At 38.4% G+C, this 22605-nt stretch overlaps 1 protein-coding gene across 2 annotated transcripts in view; it reads right to left on the bottom strand.

Moving 5' to 3' along the window:
* LOC134678306 (bestrophin-4) overlaps positions 1-22605 on the bottom strand; it is a 72647-nt gene that overhangs the window by 5212 nt on the left and 44830 nt on the right. For both annotated transcript variants that reach the window (XM_063536802.1, XM_063536803.1), the window contains 5 exons: positions 12737-12866; positions 12134-12372; positions 8344-8472; positions 7694-7801; positions 6162-6317 (listed from right to left, as the gene is read on the bottom strand). In XM_063536802.1, the coding sequence (XP_063392872.1) occupies positions 6162-6317; positions 7694-7801; positions 8344-8472; positions 12134-12372; positions 12737-12866 (762 nt within the window). The remainder of the gene's footprint in view (positions 1-6161; positions 6318-7693; positions 7802-8343; positions 8473-12133; positions 12373-12736; positions 12867-22605) is intronic.

Below are 22605 nucleotides of genomic sequence, written 5' to 3'. Positions count from 1 at the left end.
ATTTCTGTTTTAAAATACCTACATACAACAATAGATCAAATTAGGTGACTACACAACGAAACAAAGGGTGAACAACATATTATTTTTAAAACATACCGGCGTGCAAACAAAACTAATATCGATTGTTGTATGACGCCGTGTGGCAACTCTTATTTATTTGTAAATAAACCAGACTATATGTATTAACGGTGCAGTTAAATCAAAGCATTAGTCCCGAGACGTGGGTACGACAGCACGTTAGTCCATATTCCATACATTTACCTACAATGCGTGGTTCAGTTGTGATATACCTGTTTTCAATTTTGTTAGCTAATGGATTAACATATCCTACGAAAAGAATCGAACAGAAAGTAAGTATAAATATGTTTGTCTATGTCTTGACTGCACAATTTTTAGTACCATATGGTTGATTTAGTTTTTAGGGTTCCGTAGTCAACTAAGGAAACCTAATGGGCTATTTTTAGAGCCCCGTGTAAAACTTTGTTCACGGGGCTCTTATTTTATATGTTGTCGACTTTTTTGCTATCGTCAGGTTTCGATAATATTTTGTGGATAAATAGAGTTCCCTATTCTGTATATAATATAAGCACAATTTCGTCGCGTAAGTATGTCCTACAGAATCTTCCTCTGAACTATGAAAACATAATATGGTATTACTATTATTAACACAGTATTATTATAAACACAGTGAAAAATTATGTAGGTACAGTATATTTTTTGGGACACATTCAGATTTACTATTTATTCCGTCTAGAATGAGGAACTCTTCAATCTAACCAAATTTTATCAGGTACTAACGAATAATAAAAAAAATACAGTAATAAAACATCGGTCTCATAGTTTGGCCATGTCCGTCTGTCTAGCTGTCCATGTGCGGCTTGGCTCAGTGATCGTTATTAGTACTTACTAGAAAGCTGCAATTTGACATATATATGACATGATGGAAGTATAAAAGCTTTAAAACCGGCCAAGTGCGAGTCGGGCTTGCGTTCCAACAGTTCTGTACATTACACAATTTGTAACAATGTATTTTTTCTAAGTAAAACGTGAGTGAAATGTCTTTAAAAGACCCGTCGGATCAAAAACTAAGTAATTGAGGAGCTGAGTTCAGTCCTCAGCTTCGGCAGCTTCATTGAGTCTAAAGCACAAACTGCGGCCAGAAATGGAGTATTGCAGCCACCTGTGGGATGGCTCAGCTAAATACCAACTCGCCGCTTTGGACTCAGTGGAGTGCAGAGCCAGGAGGATGATTGGCGACAAGAAGCTAACGGCTAAGCTTCAGTCTTTGGCCCATCGGCGGAAAGTCGCCAGCCTGTCGGTATTCTACAGGTTGCACTTCGGGGAGTGTGCCCAAGACCTACACGAGCTTATTCCACCGTCCCCATTCTGCCATCGGACTTTTAGACGCACGGCCGGTTTCCATCCGTACATGGTAGATATTCCACCAATTCGCACGAAGCGCTTTGCTTCTACTTTCCTTATGCGCACTGCCAAGGAATGGAATTCCTTGCCGGCGTCTATATTTCCGTGTTCTTATAACCCGGCAACCTTCAAATCAAGAGTGAATAGGCACCCTCTGGGCGAGCTCGCTCCATCGTAGGCCACGTCTACGCCTCGGCTAGTCTGTGGCCATGAGTAAGCCCATTCATAATTTAAAAAAAAAAAGTCCGACTCACGCTTGACTTCACATTTCTAATAGGTTTTCCTGTCATCTATAGGTAAAGAACTATTTTGTGTATTTTCTTCAAAATTGTAGACCCAGTAGTTTCGGAGATAAAGGGGGGATTATCATTTTTTTACTATTTTCTTGAATTACTTCTAAGCTTTTTCATAATGAGTGCTTTCATTTGATATGTAACACGACATAATATATGTAGTTTGAAAAAAAATATATATTTTAATTTTCGCATTTACACCCCTATAAGTGGCCCCCCTGTTTAAAATTTATTAGTTTACGTTACATGTCCGTCTTTGGGTCACTAACTTACATGTGTGTACTTACCAAATTTCAACTTGAATGGTCCGGTAGTTTCGGAGAAAACAAGCTGTGATGGACAGACAGACGCACGAGTGATCCTATAAGGGTTCCGTTTTTCCTTTTTAGGTACGAAACCCTAAAAACTAACATATTCGGTTAAGACAGTTTTAAGTTTTCGCAAAAAGTCATCCCTTCAAAAAGAACATGAGTGTCATGTATACCATTACTCCTTTTTGCTTAAAATGTATCCATAGTATCTAGAAAAAGCCCATTTTTAAGTAAGGGATAAGCAAAAAATAACCCTACTTTGAGCATAGTCCCGTCTACCTTCCCTAGATAGCTTTTTTTTAAACATTCCACTTAATGCAACATTTTGTTTATAGCATGCTAACGATCGACCAGTTACCACCGCCCCAGAATCTAAACCCAGCACGGTCACCGTCTTAGAGGCCAGTGAGCCCAATCTTCAAGAGAAAATTCCCGAATCAAGTTCTACTAACGAAAAGAGATCAGATCCTCTTGGAGACAGACTTTTGAATAAAGTCAAAGAAAGATCACTTCTAAAAATAATCAAAAAATCTAAGAGACCTCGATACAGGTTACGTGATTCAATTTTGGAACATGATTTGTTCTCAGTTGCGGCAAAAGATGATAACAATAACACTGTTTCATTCCATGATATATTTAATTCAGTAAAGGCATCGTCGCTGAAATCAAACGAAAACAAGACTACCGCGGCGAAGATGCCGAAAGTGGAGGATAATAAAAACGAATTAATTACCACTTATCTTCCTTTAAAGTCTTTGGGCAATGGCAGTGAAATAGAAATAGTTAAAAATACAATTCTACGCTCTAATGCACCATCAAATAATAAATCAACGAATAATATAAGCGTTAAATGGGGACATGTGTCATCAGCAAAAAGAAACTTAAAACATCAGGTGAGGAAATACTTTAGACTCCACAGTTCCGTTGCGAAAGAGCTGGACGCAAGATCCATAATGTCTAGACCAAAACCAGATAACAGTCGGAGTTCAGTCAGCGACGCTACTGCAGCACCAGCACTAAAGATATACTATGGCGCATACGGCCAAACACAGGCACCGCGAACGCAATCTATAGTGCTGCGGTGGAACCTGATACTGGTATGAAGAAACAGTATTCATGAAGAAGCTTGAATAATGCTTCATTTTTTATTTAAATATTGTGGACTTTATAGCAGGATCACGTTCCTACAGAATGTATTTATTAATGGTAAAGTTTAATTCCGTATCTCTTAATGCCGCAAATTGAACTGTCAACGTCTCATACCCTTTTCCCCTTATACCCTTTATGTGGGGGAGACTGGAGCCAGTATTAACAAGAATTTCTTAAATTTGTCTCACAGATAGTGCACTTCAGGTCGGAATCAGGCAGTCCTGCTTCAAACGCTGTAGGAACGTACTTTTATGTCCTTTACGTCTAGAATTTTGCAATTTTTTTTGTTATTATTTCATTCATGTAACAGGCCATTGGTATCGGTGTATTATTTATTGATGCATTATTATTTTATCTATTCTCTAGTTTTGTGCTTAATGATGTTCTCTAAATAACTTCATAGAAATATCCATGGGGATAAGTCCGGTAAAAGAAAATATACTAAGAATATGCCACTTAAAGATTTATATTAAGTATCACTGAAGTAATGTTGGTAATTAAAATAATTTAAGGATTAGCTGAGTTTTGTTCTTCCAACCAAGATGTTTTGTTCTTCCAACCAAGATGTTTTGTTCTTCCAATCAAGATGTTTTGTTTCTTTACTTTTATTATGTTGCACGCTACAAGCTATTTAATTCTTTAACAAATTTAGTTGTTTTACATAAGTAATGATACCTCATTCGCCATGTCCATTTGCCATATAATATTATTTCGAACATGATTTGAGTATTCGCAAAAAAAAAAAACCCTACGTTAGTGCTGCGTAGATACTCCATCGACTTTAGCCCTAAAGCGGCAAGAATAATTACAACTATCCTGAAGAAAGTCGACTTTTTGAAATAAGTTATTATGTGTTTGTCCAATTACCTAAAGCTAGCTAATATACGGATATTTCACAGTGGACGGTTACAGTAAAATTTTTAGATTTGAAGTTAAAACTAAATAAAATGATTATTCAAGACCCGGTCTCCCCTAATAATACCGTTTTTTTTTCATGTATCATAACATAATTGTTATGATTTATGAGATTATGAATGCAATATTTGAAATAGTATCTACATTATTAATTTGAATTCGTATAATTTGACGCGTATGGCAAATTATAATGTAATTCGAAAATTAATTAGTCAGATCTAATATATATAATGTGTCGAGTTCGCTTTAACATATGAAGGCAACTACAACAACCTATATGTATATATAGGGAACGTGCGCTTTGGAGTCTGCCATCTATTGGCCCATAATGGGAAGCTCGCGCTATTTGACTATGACAACATGTTTTATGTAAACCCTTCGAGCAACACGGAAGGGAGGCGGCATTCGCACTATTTCCCCTCTGCCGAGGTATAAGATTAGCGCGTCAATCTAATCTAGCGCGGGTAATAAAACTAGTTGCACTTGGATTTTTCACTAGACCGAGTCCAGACGCGCGCGTGAACACTGCTGCACAAAAATGTCTATTTGCTCGGTTTTTTTGTTATAATATAAAAAAAGGTCGGGGACATCAAATTTACAAAAAGAAAGTGTTACATTTCACATGTAATATTTTTTTTTACATATCATACGTTAAATTACATGTAAATACAATTATTATATTTTAGTCTCAAGTAATTGTTTGATTTATCGATTTTGCTCGCTCAGTACAAATTGCGGATCGGTCGAGCGACAAATCCGACTTCTCATCTCTCAGAATACAATGACATACTTCAACGAAAATGTGTTAGTGTGCGTGTTGTGACACTAGTCATAGTCACTCGTCCGTACACAAAAAGAGATCGAGGTTTGCAAGATTTGTCTTTGACGTGTGTCATTTTCTATGTATTTGTGTCGTCATTACAGATTGGATTTTGTATGTAAGTGTGTGAGAAATGCGACTGTGTGCACCTTTCCCCCCGCGAAAAATGGCAGTTAGAAAGATTTGTACGGCGAGATATCGCTTGGGCCCCTCCCTTCCGACGTGTCGGAAGCCGGTGTTGCTCGAAGTGTAAACCTGTTTATGTGCAATAAAGTGACATACATACATTCAACAAAGAGTATAATAATATATAGGTTGGTCAAACCAAATTTGTCAGTAAAGAACAAAAAACTATACTCATCCTTTTCTTTTGGGTGTTAGTACAGTCACCGTCATATATATCGGAGCGGCCACGGTGTTCTCAATATCTGAACACGCACTCTAATGCCTTGACGATTGAGGCGTGTTCAGATATTTGTGAGCGCCTTAGCTGCTCTGATATATCTGATGGCGACTGTACTAAAGTACTAATGTAAGACAAAGATAGTATGATTCTCCCTGTCATGTTTATTTCAAACATCAGTCCTTTGACAAACTGTCATAGAGTAACTCGTATAAACGGTAAAAATCTTAAAACAAGTCGCCTTAACCTTTTCGACGCCGTGTGAAACACAGACGCTGCCACCCGGACGCCACGTCACCGAAGTGTCAAAACTGAAATTGAACTTTATGCATAGGCACGTAGGTCTATGTTGCTCTGTGGTCTGTGACCGATTAATCCGTCTTTGGCGTTGGGGTGCGGATATATCGGTCATTGGCGTCCAAAAGGTTAATAGAAAGGTGGGAAGGAGGTGGAGAGGGGACACCCCCCTCCAACTTTCCCCTCGCGGAAATGCTTGGTTTCTGAATTATTCATAATTTCATAGTTATAATTTGAGGTTATGACAGTGCCAATTGGCGGTTATTCGCAGACGGTCTAGAACGCAAAATGACTAGTGTAATATTTTGCCTATATCACTTTTAGTCTACATCGCGAACGGTCCAGAATGCAAACATATCTATGTACATATAGAAATGCATTATTACAACTATTTATTTGATAGCGGGAAATGGCGTATTAGTTCATATTCAAAGCAGCGGGCGAGGTATATTTATGGAGTAGGAACAGCTGATATGTATTTGTTTTATAGATGCTACATATAGTTATATCATGTAAGTGTAATTCTTCAAATACGTGCTAGATGGTGTTACCTTATAGTGGTCCGCGGAGCAGGGCGGCTCGTGGCGGCGATAGTGTTCGGAAGCCACTGTGTAAGGCAGGTCCTTGGGAACCACCTCCTCCCAGTATTGGTCCTTTAACAGTTCCGGGTGCTCTTCGTGCATTTCGTCCACTATCATGTAGGCTGCCTGAGATAAAATATATTTTTAGATGTCTAAAGAAGCTCTAATATGAAAGCTACATTAATTTAAGTACTGAAGAAGGAATTGATACGGCGATTGAGTGTGGATATCGATGTTTAACTAAAGAATAGATACATTTATTGAGTAGCCCCCTTTTTCATAAACGTTTACTAAAGTTGACAAGCCGATAATAAACAGATACAAGTAATAAGGGACACCTTTCCGACAAATGATTTTCCGTGTTTTTTTTCGTATTGGTATGATGAAGGGACAAACGATTATTATCGGCTTGTTAGCATTAGTAAACGTTTATGAATAAGGGGGTAGATGTGTTAAATCTAAGACAAATCTGTTTGTTTGAGAGTAAACGAGATGGCGCTGTACAGCACCATACATTTTGCGGTAACTCTGATTGTCAAAAGTTGACGTTTGACAATTCGGTGACCGGATATCAAACTTAAACTCTCTATTACAATCAATTCTCTTTGACCAAAGGAAGACAAAAACACTATGCAACAAGCTTATAGCTAGGCCAATAGGTCAGGCAACGAATGCTAAAAAAAGTGAGAGAAAAATGCTAGGAACACAATTTTTGACTCTGTTACTTTGTTCGACTAGTCAGGAGGTGAACCTATCTAGATATACCGCATATATAGATATACTTTACCGTACAAGAAGTTATAAAATTGTATTAATAAATCAATATACAATTTTATTTTAGCCAATCACATCTTTTATTAACCAATCACAAATTTTATTAACCAATCACAACTTTTTTCAATAGCGGTAAATGGTGGTATTGGGTAATATTCTCGCAGCTGCGAGCGGCGTATATTTATGAAGGAGGGTTAATCCTTTACCAGGCTAAGGGACACATATCTCCCACATACGGCAGTTTAAACATGTGTTCTATTTTCGATGAGTAAGAATGATTTGGATTGTCATTTTTGAACTATCAACCTGGTAAAGGGTTAACTTTATATAAGTGTCAGAGAAATTAATGTAAGTCATAACACATAACTATGGTCGGTTTTTAGAAGTCAAAAATATACTGAGAGCTTCGTCTATACATATTCTGTCGCTGCTGCATGTTTGTTGTAAAGCGTGACCAGTAATATATGATCATTGTCAAGAGGGCGCTGCTGTTATTCTTATGTACCTATGTATTAGGGTGACAGTTCAGTATAGTATGAAAAATATAGTTCCAGTAAAATTCCGCAACATGGCGCGTGATCATACATTACTGGTTAGGCCAGAGACATATATAACTCTATCCTCTCTGGGTCAGGCTTTACCTAATGCCAAACATTGTTAATGAAATAGTTTACAGAGTTTACACGCCAAGGGACCATGGTGTTTGGAAGCCACTATTTTATGTTTACCTTGATGTGTCTGTCTATCAGCCAATTGAGTTCAATATCGTCGTCGTCTTCGCCAAACGGATTTATGAGGACCTCGGCCACTTTCAGCCATCCCACGTAAAAACAAAACTGTAAAGGAGACAATAAGCTTTTATTTAAATTTAATTTATAAATGAGAGATTATAAAATAATTGAGATAACAAGCTGCGCGGTATCTTGATTTTCTTCAACGTATTAGTGTTGCTAGGAGCTCTGGTCTTTGGATTCTAAATTTAAACAAACTGGACTTCTTTTTGCGCGGCGAGTCTTAAGTATCGCGCCCTATATTGAGTCTTTTAAAGTCGTAGGACTTTAGGTTAAAAGAACTTCAGCTAATGGGTAAAGACTTCGTCAAAAATGTAGGTTTTACCTAAATGAACACTAAGGAAAATAGGCGTTATTGAATGAAAGAAAATGAGATTAAATAACGGGGTCGATATCAGATAGATCGGAGCAGTCAAAATGCCCAAATTATCTTAACATGCATTTTAACCTTTAACGTCTTAATAATAGAAACCTTGTTCAAATATTTGTGTATACCTCGGCCGCTCCAATATATCTGATGGCCAAGTACTGTACCTACTCGTTATCTTTTTGGAGGTGGGGGATGAAGAAGAGGGTATAGGTAGTACCTGTAGCGCCGTGAAGAGCGGAAAGTACACGTCGGGATGGTACTGGGAGGTGCTCCCTGGTGCCGGCGGGACCAGCTGCCGGCCCATCAGCGCTGCCACGAAGTACGTGTACAGCGCCAGCGTCACCACCTGTCACACATATTAGGATACTTGTCATACTATCAGCAATCTATATTTGGGTTATCCGCAGATGGCCTAGAACGCAAAATGACTAGTGTGTTGTTTTGCCTAAATCACAATTAGTCTACATCGCAAACGGTCTAGAACGCAAAATGCCTACTTTTTATATCACCACATTTTACATAGGTAGGTTAGGTTCGTTAGGTATCTTCAAATGGCCGAAGGCCAAACAGCACAGAGTAGGAGCCCCGCCGAAGCGGGGCTCCCTCCCTCGACATCGCTATAAAGTTAAGATAAAACGGAAAAAATAATTCGGGCATTTTGCGTTCTAGACCGTTTGCGATGTAGACTAACTGCGATCTAGGCAAAACAACACTAGTCATTTTGCGTTCTAGACCATCTGCGGATAACCCCTATATTTGAGTGGCATATCTTCAAACTCGTATAAATCCAAGATTTTAAGAGTTTGGTATATAACGAAAGGTAATAAGGTAGTAATAGCAGATAGTCTCCTTAGGAGCTAGAAATAATTTACCCCAGTTTGAATTTAAGCGGTGTCGCTTTGGATTCTTTGGAAGCTTGTACGCCACGCCCGTGTGCGGCTCGGCCACGACATCAAGCGACTTGCGACGGCGGGAGCGATAACCATAGGTTGGAGAGAAAGGTCCGATCGCTGTGTCACGCTCCAACCTATGGTTATCGCTCCCGCCGTCGCAAGTCGCTCGATGTCGTGACCGAGCCGTGATCGTGAACCTTCTCGTAACCCGCGAAAGTTGATATTGGGCTGTAGCCGCGCGCGTGAGTTCACGTCTATGGCGGCCAAAGTTTTAAGTGTGATCAAAAGATGGCGTTAGTTGTAACACCATTTCAATCTTTTGGCTTTATACCATAGACTAGGGATCCTCTAGACCGAGCATAGTCGCGCTACCTCCTCTGCCACGCATACGGTAATTTTACTCCACGTTCGAGTCGAAAGTGTCTTTGTGTGACGTCCGTGTCTTTGAACGGACCAATCACGTCACGGGACTTCGCTCACCTCGTCCCGCGCACCCCCGCATTTTTGGCATCATCGGTTGCATGAAATAATTGATCTAAACTCGGTCTAGAGGATTCCTAGTCTATGTGTGAGTATTGAGCAGCTTGATCACTACCTACTTGGGCCACAAAGATAAATTTAAATGTAATTAGAATCTTATCGACCTGATTATTGAGTCGTATTTTATGAAGCTTGTAAGAATTAGAACAATTAAAAATTACCCTTATTAGATATAATTCGTGATGGCTTTGGGCACATATGTGGTTGCGATAGTGCGTAACCTTAGTATAAGTAGTACCTGTTGTAGTTTAGTATATATTATATATGTTACTACCTGTGAGTTCCTATAATTGGCTTTCTGTATCCACTATAATTTTTATGGTATTGTCATAGCTGTTGGATCTCCAAATAAATAAAATAAATAATAAAAAAATAAATTTAGAATACATCGACCTACAAATAAAAGCCGAAGTGAGTAAATTGGGTTAGACATCAAGTTCGTTAGCCAATTAAGTACTTAATCAGCGATATTGGTCATAGTAACTAACTGAACAATACCGAATGATTTCTAGTAAGGCGAGGTTCAGTCTTCACCTATTACATGGGCTGCTATAAATATGAGCAATATGACATTTTTCCATACCCTGCCACTTCTACTTTACAATATTTTCCCGTGTTCGGTTTTTACCAGCGTCTAGTAAATGCAGAAGCCTTAAATCCTTCATACTCATACGACGACGTAGTAACCTATACTTGATCCTTACTACGTCGTCGTATTTCATACGCAAATAACAAAAATTAATAATGATATTTTTATCATTATTAATTTTTGTTATTTGCGTATGAAATATGCCACCCAGCTATTTATTTTATAATTGTATAACATGAATTGGACTTGACTGACCGCAGTTATAGTCACAAAACTAGAAGCTATAATGAAAAAAATCTTTGAAAAGGGCTGTGAGGAATGCGGTGTTGTATGGAGGTTGTTCGTCTTGAATATTTATTAATCTCTGTTTTTACCTAGGATTACATTGAAAACATTCATATCTGACCATACGTGGACGTATTTGCAATGTCAGTTAGAGTTAGACCAAGAAAAGTCTGCATCGATTTTGATAGCCTACGCAGTGCAAGTTCAATGATGTTATGACTTATAAATAACACTTGCACTGCGTAGGCAATCAAAATCTCTGCATACTTTTCTTTGTCTAACTCTAACAGTGTGGATGATGCTAGGTAAACAACAAACCGTTCACTAAACACTAACACTTTAAAGGTATTACTGGGAAATGGTCTTCAACCAATCAATTTTAGCACCGCAACTTAACAATGTGGTCCGTAGTAAAACCATAAAACGTGACTTTATGTGCCACGTAACATTACGGAAACGAATTGTGGTCGACGTAAAAATATGTATACAATTTAGGACCGTAATCTGCACACATAGATGTCAAAATGCCGTATTTTTTTTTAGCTGCCACCGTCACAATATGCTGCGAATTCACGGTGATAATCGCTTCATATCATCGGAACTAATGTGCTAACATACCTTTAATCAAAGCAGGGTTGCATTTACATTGCTCAACAATCGTCATTGCACAGCAGGTTTACCATTACGCCTTAAGCCCTTATAATAAACGCCAAACAGCTTATCAAGCGCATACATATATGTAGGCTGGTTTTAATATTTGAAGTTATTTTTTATGACAGCACGCAATGCACTGACATTAAATCTATAAATAATGAATCAAAAAACAACCGTGTCGGGTGTTTACTGGTTTTTAATTTAGATACTTTTGATACTTGCGTTCCATGTTTATCCTTACATAGAGCTCAATTTTTGTAGACTTTAATTGCCAAAGCATTATGGCCGCGAATACTGATATAGGTATGCATCATTTGATGACATAGTCTGGACGATTGGACGTCGATGGTCTGAAAGCTAAGGGAACTTCAGCCCAGCAGAGCACATAATGGATAATCTCTATAGATTACCTACTTCTACACAACTGACTAGCGGAGGTAATTGGTATTTATATACGTAATCTTCAAGGTTTATGGGAACGTTGCTTACATGCTTACTTTAAACAGATCAGATCTGCAACGTGCCGTGCCCGACACGACCACGATTCGTCTGTAAGCGATCTACTCAGCTGACTAACTAAGAACATCGGTTTTTCTTAGTCTTTACCTCTCTATTACGATCAATAAATCTTCAGATTAAGTACATTCAAAGTGTTGTACTTGTTGTTGTTGTTGTTTTTATAATTCGTTATTATACGTTTCACTGCTGGGCACCAAACGTTTTCAGTTAACTCTACCCTTGAAATGTTGTATTAAACTTGATTTAATGCGTGCAGCAAGAAATTCGTTCAACATTATTAGTAATATTAGATCGTCACACTGTTATAATAATTGACGTTACTCGAAGTCAATGTGGTTTGTTTTACGTTTTAAGAAACAAATATCTATCACCGCAGAACATAAGTTATGTCTTCACGGTGCATAACCGTCAAGGTTCTCAACCATTGTCGTATTAATTAGCCTTAGGTATCGTAAATTTGAAAAATTCAGACAATAATAGGTTTTATGCCAACGGCTTAAACTACGTCAGATGTCTTAAGTACTAACCTGTGTATAAACAAGTGGCACGCACACCGTGTCGTACCCGATCAAGGCTCCGAGCCTCCTCCGGATGTCTGACAGCTCCACCAACAACGTTTGCACTATGTGGTCACTCGTGATGAGCCCTTCTTTTCTTGCTCTGTTTATTATATTCGTTGCCCACACTAAGGGCATCCAGTATTTGGACATGGGACTTTTTCCGTCCATTTTTTCGAACACCTTTCTTTCGCTTTCTAACATGAGACCTGAAACATTGAAAGTAATATATCACGCTTAGACATTGTTGTTGATAACCCCAATTCCTACTAAACCTGTATTATTATTATTGCAAAAGTTACTATGTCTGTCTTTTGCCTTTTCACGCTTAAACCGCAGGACATAAAATAGTTTTCATCAGTCATATATAATCATTCTAAGCAGACGAAGATGCGGGTCTTAAAGCTTACTAACTCCAAATAGAGACATTCGGACTATTCTAAGTACCGGAGAAGGAATGACAGAAGAGCATCTTTATTTTCTAGGAAGATCAAACCTTGTTGCCTTATTAGAACAATGATTATTAGAATGTTGATTTGTGGCCTTATTGCAACATAAAATATAATGGCTCACCGGAGTCGACGACGTGCTGCCACGTGGGGAACCGCCGCTTCACCCTGAGCGACACCCTCTGCAGGGTGATCACGTACGCTAAGATGGCGTACCGCACGATGTTCCTCCTCATCAGTCGGCCGGTTTCATCCTGAAATTTAACATTCAAATTATAAATTTTATCATCATTAGCCAAAAATCACACGTATTTTTTTAGAAATACCAGTAAACTAAGGAGTACGCGTATGTGCCTATTATAAACAGAAGGACATGACAGAACATTTTGGATACCCAGGCATATAAAGTGTACCAAGCAGCAAAAGCACTGTCTAGCCGTTTACGGCTACATTTGTATGGCCGTTGACACTAGCAGCATTTCAATCAAAATTTCAAGTTAACCACGAGGTCAAGAATAGGATCTGTATCAAATTATTCAGTTTTATGACAGTTAAATTGTACATCTAGCGACTAAGGTATTAAACAATGTGACATTTTGCGTGATTCTTTATAACGTTTACACCTTAATAAGCACGAATGATTGCCGGCATTTACATTCGCTAAGTAATTATGGCATTAGGGCACGTTTAAGTACAACGATCTCATTTGCTTCGTGCGGCGGAATTAATTCAAATAATGGATTGTCATTTTCGTTTAGACGATTTATTTATTTATTTCGTTTAATATAGCGCCTCAGGTAGATTAATCCGGACGGATCAGTGTAAGCGTGGCATTTTTTGTTCAAGACGTTTTCATTACCTACTTTACATACATCGCCAAAAGAAAAGGAAAAATACACTAAAATATTTCAATATTTCCTACATCGCTCAAAGCATTCAACTTCTTAGACGTTTGCTTGCATAATGCATAGGTATGTTTTATAAGCGCACGCGCGCGTCAGCATTTACGTATATTTTGCATGCACACCCAACATATCTCTACACATTAACAATATTCATATACAACAAAGTAACAAAAAAACATTTATTTTATTGCACTGCGCCATCATACCATATTTGAAATAAGTTTTATATAGTCTCGAAATATGTAGTTAATTGTTGTGGTATAGTCGGGGAAACACCTGTACATATAAGTATAGTAACATATTAATTTAGTACAAACAATTGATGTGTATTCTTGCTGTGTCTAATAATTTACATACTATAATTTAAATTAATTAAAATCGGTGAAGTCAGCGTAATCAATACCGATTTCATCTATACTTCGTTTTTTTTTACAATTAGATAAAATAAATGGTAAACAACTTTTCATTGAAAAACGCTTTTAATAATAAAGATAAGATACTCGAGAGTCTCGACCAACACCTAGAGAGACTCTCGCTGGGTGGCTGGATCAAGGGTCAGATGCAGAAGGCGGTAATTTTGGACACGGCGCGTATAGTACGTCGGTTCCTCACTCTGCGGCCCTAACCAACGGCAGCTTGGGCCCTGCCCCGCTGCCGGCGGCACCCTAGGTTAGGTTTTTTATAATGTGTTTATATGTATTTTTTATTGTTTTGTAAGTGTTTTTATATTTTACTTGTATATTCATATTATAAATGACCTAGCCTAAGAAGAAAGATAAATAAAGAAAAAGATAAGATAAAAAGATAAAGATAAAAAATAGTTTATTCAAGTAGGCATATTACAATGCGCTTATGAACGTCAAATAAACCTTTACCGGCTCCAATCGTACACCTCTGCCCCGAGAAGATTTAAATCCCCCCTCAATTGGAGGAGGGTATCCCAATATGGGACCGGCAACAAACTCGGCGGGACACATCTTTTCAAAACATTATTACATCTTATAATTAACATGCACTAACTATTAGGTACTTATGAAACCAAAAGAAAGAAGATCAAATTATGCTAAATATAATAGTTAATTGTTACCTACTTATTTGCTTTGATTTACGTTTTAAAAGTGTTTTTTTTTTAAATAAAATACATGTCAAGAGACCCTTATTCTATATAATTGATGCAAAAAAACCAAGTGTAGTCACGTAGTATCTTTACTGTTGTTGTCAAAATTGAATCAAGCGTTTCGAGTTTAATGTGTCGTTACAATAATAGGATCACTCTTTCTTTGACTTAGCCCTAGTCGGGTAAAAATGGTGTTAAATAACTTTTTACATAGCACGTCAGCACGAGTATTGTATCTACACACGCGAGCCGAATTTTAAGCAAGTTGCATAACTGAAAGTGAGTTCATATCGCTGTACCGTGTATAATTCGGCGAAATACATTTTTCCTAATCTACATGAACAGTACATGACGCTAAGTAGGTACAGTCAGGTGTAAAAAAATATGGATGCATATAACCTACTCAAAAATATGTCTCATAGTTATTAATTCGCTGACAAGAAACTGCGCCGTGTGATGTGGGTAATTTTTTCACGCAAGAGCCCAAATGAAGTGTGGCGAATCTTGAATACCAGGGAGCGGCTGACGGAACGGAACGCACTTGCATGTTTGTTGATTGTTTCCACGAATTGCAGTTATGTTGACGAGAAAACAAATACAAGAACAAGGACATGAAAATACTAAAACATTGTGACCCTCATGGCCTCTCTATACTTAACTTTCTGTCATTTTATATTGGATTCTAGGTTTCATATTAAATTACGCCACATTTTGTTTCGCAGCAACTTCACCGTATCGTATTTACATTCAACAGCAGATGTAGGCTGGGTGTACAAAATAATCTGAGCACAACTGTGCTTCTATAAGAGTGTAAACACCCACAAACGCTACTTCGTGTAATAGTATAAATAAACTATTATACAATTTTCCAGTGACAAGTCAGCTATAGTTGGCTAGTAACTGCATAATGCCAGTACATAAACACGGGTCATAATCGCGACACGTAACAGTTATTGTTCGATTGAAATCACACTGCACTGATTTAGAACAGTAGGTATGAACTTGTTGTCAAATCAAGAGTGAACAGGCACCTTCTGGGCGAGCTCGCTCCATCGTAGGCCACGTCTACGCCTCGGCTAGTCTGTGAGTAAGCCCATTCATAATATAAAAAAGGTAACAGAACAACCGAATGTACAACTTTACCGACTCTCGGACATGACACTAGAGCAAATAGAACCCAAGAAAAGTTTACCTGTGTTTAAGTATTATTATAATAACATTAACCTATTTAACTTTATATAAATCTAGCTCATTAGTAAGTAACTCTTTGTTATTCAACAGTGGTCGATTTAAGCCACGTCCATGTCGTCCTCATGTCAAATATCGGATGTAACAATAAGAAAGGCTGGGGGCCGTGTCAACTTAACCTACCTACGTTAGAGACACAACAACACCCAACACACATATAACACATTTCGGCCATGCCATTATACTTGTCTCATTGTCGCCGATGTCAATCATAGCGGAGTCAGTTATGAAGTTGACCCAAATTTTTTTTATTAAGCTATGAGCTTCATCACATATGATCTTTGAGTAATTCTAAGCATTTCAAGCCTGGGAGGCAATAAGGGGAGGGGGGGTACAAAGATGGCCGCCACCCGTCATCATTAAAAATAATCTGTTCTGGTCCTGGTGGCTACTAGGGCAAGTTTGGTATCATTTTCATATAAACCGGAGACGTAGAATTCATTCCTGATATTTGTTTTTATCATCTTCATAGTAATTTTACAAGAAAAACGTAAATAGATGAAAATTTAGGATGGAGATATTTGCTTTGAGAGCTAATAACTTTTGTATAGTAGCCAAAAATATCATATAAAAAATACTATAATAAAGCGTAATTCATGCAGATTCTAAACATATACACGTTGAGTAATATCCTACTGCAAAAAGATGATAAAAAAAATATTAAATGACCGCAGCGCGGGTAGTTGGACTTTCGTTTATCGTGCGGACCGTCGTTTATCTTACAAAATGATCGAGTACGAGTATCTACGTAGGTATGCTTACTTTGCTAGATTTTATGATGACGAATAAAATACTTTCATCCAGACATAATTCATCATACAGACATAATTTTATGCACTTTAATTTTAATGCACTTGCAACGATTTGAGTGGGGCCTAGTGTTATTTGACCGGTGTTTTCTGTAAGGTGGAGGTAAGTACGTACTTCCCCAGTTGGGCTCTGCTCGGATAGATCTGGAATGACATCCGCTGTGCTGTGCCCTACCACACAAAGCGAGATGACATTTACAGTGCCCATACCTCTCTTTTGAACGTAGTTTAAGGATATACCCGGGTCCAAAATTGGGTCCGAGAAATAACTATTATAAATGAAATTATAATAGTTATGCTCTTATTTTTGCTGATAATATTAAAACTCTATTTATGAGAGACATTGTACTACTTAGGAAGAGGCAAAATATTTATTTTCACGATAATTTTCATACTATAACTCACTTTAAGTAATGTTATAGGTACTTACTTGTTGTTTTTAATAAATAACTTCAACCTGCACATAACATTCATTTGGATTTGATTTTGTTTGATATTTAACATTTAATATTTGCTTCAGGTTGGTGTGGTGAAAAATTCTGTGTTTCACTCGGCGGCAAATTTTGTTTAACCCTCGTTCTTTGAAACCCTTACAACGCTCAAGATTCCATTTTTCGAACCACTCACTACGCTCGTGGTTCAATTTTGAAATCTTTCGCTTGATCGGGTATCAATATTAGCACGAGCGGTTAAACAACAACTTTGCCCCCTTGTAAAACAAATAACTATTATGCGGAGAGCCTACATTTAGAAATCATAACAGCTATGTATATTTGTCATACTAATATAGGTTATGCAAGTATGACTTGGTGACAAACCAACGAAGCCACGCCTCGCGGGGCTTCTATTTTCTGCTCTGAGGGATAAAAGGTAACTAACGAACCTAACCTAACCCAACCTGAAATTGCGGTTGTACATGATCTTATTTGTTAAGCGAGCCGCCCTCCTCTTTAGACATGGAGATACCTGTGTCTATTTTTTTAACCTATACCAAAATTATGTCTGTGTACTGGAAACTGCGGACATTAAATATACAGAAAGCATTTTATTCGTCATCATAAAATCTAGCAAAGTAAGCATAGTTACCTACGTAGATACTCGTACTCGACCATTTTGTAAGATAAACGCCGACTAGCGAGAGTCCAACTACCCGCGCTGCGGTCATTTAATTATTTTTTCACCATCTTTTTACAGTAGGATATTACAAAACATGTATATGTTTAGAAGCTGCATGAATTGCGCTTTATTATAGTATTTTTTGTATGATACTTTTGGCCACTATACAAAAGTTATTAGCTCTCAAAGCAAAAACCTCCATCCCAAATTTTTATCTTTTTACGTTTTTCTTGCAAAATTACTATGAAACTGAAAAAAACAAATATCAGCAATGAATTCTACGTCTTCGGTTTATACGAAAATGATACCAAACTTGCCCTAGTAGCCACCAAGACCAGAACAGATTTTTTTGAATGATGACGGATGGCGGCCATCTTTGTACCCCGCCCTCCTCGACTAGACGCACGCTTCTTATCGCCTCCGAGGCTAGAAATGCTTAGAATTACTCAGAGATCATATGTGATGAAGCTCATAGCTTAATAAAAAGTTTTTGGGTCATATATGGCAGCGATCCGTAACTGACTCCAGTATCAAGGGCTTTTTTAAGAATAGGGACCTAATCGGTTAGAACGCTGTACCAATGAAGAAGACTGTGGTTCCGGCCGCGAGTCTAATGGTAGCGTTCAGTCGGACAACTTAATGAAGGTTTCAAAACGACATATTTGCATTATTTTAACGCACCGGCGGATGCACGCGATGCGACTGACACGACGATCAAGGGACACTCGCGGCCCGATCGCGTAATGTGGCAAATTAACAGTTGTCGAGCATAATCTCTTGTTTATTTACTTTACACTTTGCGAATGAGAGTTAAACAGGGCGATTAGTCTATTTGCAACGTGACTATTAAGTAACACCTGTTCGATTGCTTTTTGGCTAGGTATGATGTACGGGACATGGGTGTACATATATAGTATAGTGTTTTTAAGTAGTAACAGTAGTTGGTGTTAACTTCTTTAGGAATGGAAATGTCCATCTAGAGTAATCTAGACTAGAAGAACATGGGAAGAACGTGGGAACTTTTAAGATTATGTGCACTTTTTTTTTGTTTTAGGGTTAAAAGGCATAGATCAAATTAAAACGTATGCCTAAATCTATCCAATAAGACCACACATTGGAGGTCCGAGGTGGCGGTAGTCTGAGATGTAAGTACCCACTCTAAAGTATAATGACCGCAGACGGTGGCCATTTCCTTTAGCCACAAACTTAAATATCGAAAGGGGAAATGATGTGAGGTAAACAGTTACAGAAGGGAAAGTGTCAATTTCTCTTCGACGGCGTTAGGTAGCCATTTCAGTTGTATTTCTTTAGGCCGAATACAATTCACATACCTGCGCCACTTGCAGCATCCTACTAACCCGGGGTTAACCGGTTAAACCATTAACCAAGTATCAAATTGTACTGGTAACCATGGTAACTCCAGGCGTAAACGTTTAACTCCGGGTAAGTGGGATGGCGCAAGTGGCCCTAATAGTTTTATAGTAATAAATACATTCTATATAAGCGCTCGAGGTTGTCAAGCAGTGCCTTCTTAAGAGCCAACAGGAGTGGTCATTTCTCCATACAAACGTACTCCTCGTTTTCCTCCGTGGTTTTTGAAGCTAGAGCAATGATTTTTTCAACACAGATTAATATTGTCAATATCTGTGTCGGACCGTTTTACTTTTTTTGATATTTTTGTTTTTTAAGGCGCTAGAGTTCTTCAAAAATGGCCAAAATGGCCTAATTGACTATGCCGCAATGAGAGGCGTGGCATTCAAAACTGATATCAATTAGCCAAAAAAGCAAAACGGTCCGACACAGATAATTTCATAATCATTTAGATTTCCAAATTTGGTTACGATTGGTTAAGTTTTGGAGGAGGAAACAGAGGAGTACGAAACCTCGATTTTTGAGATTTTTACGCAGGATTTTTCGCCTTGTCTTTATCGCACTACTTTTAGGTGCCGCTTCCGTTAGCGTGACGGGTATATTTACCTACCTAAAATATTTAAATTCAGCTCCTGTTTCGTCTTAATTCCAATAAACGCACTGTCACCGTAGTTGACTATTCTCATCCTTGTCACGATAAAGTATTTTTATTTCCATGTTTCAACTCTAGCATGTGCACTAAGTTACCTACTACATATATGTGGTGCGTAAGTAATAGCGTGAACACATAATTGCATAGATAAGTATAAAATTGCGCTGCATTGCAAAAATAAACACTGGGTTTAGAAATAGTAAAAGATAAGAGAAATATGTTGTTAATTTTTCTAATGTTGTTTATTTCAATTTAGGGCATGAAATCTTGCTACAGTATATTGGGCCCAGGGAAAAATAGAATGTAATAACTTTACAAACTTTGCCTATTGCATTTTATATTGTGTTACTTTGTGCATGTCGTGATGTATTTTAAACAAAAACCGTGACTTTTATAAAAAGACTATTTCATAATTAAAATAGTGCAAACTAAACATAAAACTAACTAAAAACTAAACTTAAATATAAATATAAACTAAAAAGAGTATTTAATAAATGCCTACTGAAGCCCGTCCCGGGCTGCCCCCGACGCAAAGATGCGCATCACGCTCGCTGTGTGGCCGCGTTGTCAATAAAAAGACTAATCAATCCGGCATTATTGCCTTTAATTGAAAGCCTAAAATGCTGGTTGAATAAATATTATTTATGTAAGTAAGTATCTAATTCCTTGTATAATTATTTATATACCTAATATATTTCGGAGATCTCGGAAACGGCTCTAACGATTTTAATGAAATTTGGTACATTGGGGTTTTCGGGGCCAAAAATCGATATAGCTAGGTCTTATCTCTGGAAAAATGCGCATTTTTGAGTTTTTATATGTTTTCCGAGCAAGACTCGGTCTCCGAGATATTAAGTATTTAACTTCTTCTTCTTCTTCTTCCTTGCCTTATCCCTTCATTTGGGGTCGGCTCTCCTCGTCCTTAGGCGCCAGGACCACCTGTCCTGGGTTGTCTCTGTGTTCAGCTGTGCCCGTTCCAGATCTTTGGCTACGGTTGTCCACCACGTAGCTAGCGGGCGCCCTCTTCCTTTTCTCTCTTCCGGGATAGCCAAGGCCTTTTTGACTGGGTACTCTTCGTCCCTTCTCATAACATGGCCATACCAACGCATTCGTCTCTCTACCAGCTTATCCCCTATGGGTGCGACTTTGAAGGAACCTCTGACGTATTCGTTGCGTATCCTATCGAGCCTTGTTACGCCGGCTGACCATCGCAACATTTTCATCTCGTTTACGTGCAGTTTATTTTCGTGGGTCTTTTTCGCTGCCCAACACTCGGACCCATATAGCATGGCTGGTCTAACCGCTGTTTTGTAGACTTTACCCTTAAGTTTGATTGGCATACTGTTGTCGCAGAGTACTCCTGACAGAGTTCTCCATCTTAGCCATGCTGCATTGACTCTATGGTTTACGTCCGAGTCTATTTTGGCGTCTTCCGACAGTATTGATCCCAGATATTTAAATTGATTTACTTTGGGCAAGGGCTGGCCATCTATGAATATGTTAGTATTGGGTGTGGTCTGATTACTGAAACTGCATCTCATGTACTCGGTCTTACTGCGACTGATCCGGAGTCCATTGTTCTCGAGTGCTTGCTTCCATTGTTGGAGCGTGGCCTGTAGTTTGTTTGCACACTTATCTGCCAGAACAACATCATCCGCGTACAGCATGCACCATGGTATTGGGGATTGGATGTCCTTTGTGAGATAGTCCATTGATAGGTTAAACAGGTACGGGCTGAGGGCCGATCCCTGATGCACTCCAACCCCAACTTGGAACGGTTTACTTAGTCCTGCTGCGCTTCTCACCTGTGTGCTGATACCTTCATACATGTCCTGCACTAGTACGATATAGTGTTCCGGTATTCTTTGTGCTCTCATCGCCTGCCAGACAAGTTTTCGCGGTACTCTATCGAACGCTTTTTCCAGATCGATAAACACAAGCTGGAGGTCTTCTCTATTGGTTCGGTGTTTTTCTAAAAGTATTGTTAATGTTTGTATTGCATCTGTTGTGGATTTTCCCGGCGAGAATCCGCATTGATTTTCAGATATGGTTGTCAGTTCGGCCAGACGGTTATTGAGTATGCGTTCCCAAATTTTAAGCGTATGAGATGTAAGCTTGACCCCTCTGTAATTTGTGCAACTACTTACATCCCCCTTATTCTTAAAAAAGGGTATCAGGTAGCTGTGACGCCAAGCACTGGGAATTTTTCCGGACTCAAGTATGGCGTTAAATAGCTTTGTGAGCCACTCTATAGCTATTGGTCCCAGGAGCTTCCACAGATCTGCCGGTATGCTATCAGGTCCCAGGGCCTTATGGTTTTTCATTTTCTTGAGTGCAGTTGTTACCTCTTTAATTCCAATGCTCATTAGTGGTCCAGCTACTCTTGCTGTGGCTTGCAAAGGTTGGCTCGGAAATTCTTCGTTCAGCAGGTGTTGGTAGTATTGGTGCCATCGGTTATTGATCTTCTCATTATCGGTTAGTAGGTGTCCATTATCATCTTTGATATATTTGTTTATTTTAATATCTAAGCCGGTTGTATGTCGTTGCTTTGCCAGCTTAAAGATTTCCCGATCATTTTTAGCACTTTCCAGTCTTTTGTAGAAGTTTTCCTTAGCATCTTGTCTCTGCTTAGCTACTGTACGTTTGGCCAACTTTTTAGCGTCCTTATATAACATGCGATCTTCGTCTGATCTTGAATTCTGCCATTGCTTGAAGCACTCTTTTTTGCATCTCAGGGATTCTTTCACTTCTTTGTTCCACCATGTAGGGTCTTTG

This window comes from Cydia fagiglandana, chromosome Z (assembly GCF_963556715.1).
Source record: "Cydia fagiglandana chromosome Z, ilCydFagi1.1, whole genome shotgun sequence".
Lineage (NCBI taxonomy): Eukaryota > Metazoa > Arthropoda > Insecta > Lepidoptera > Tortricidae > Cydia > Cydia fagiglandana.
This window is presented reverse-complemented; position numbering and strand designations above follow the sequence as displayed.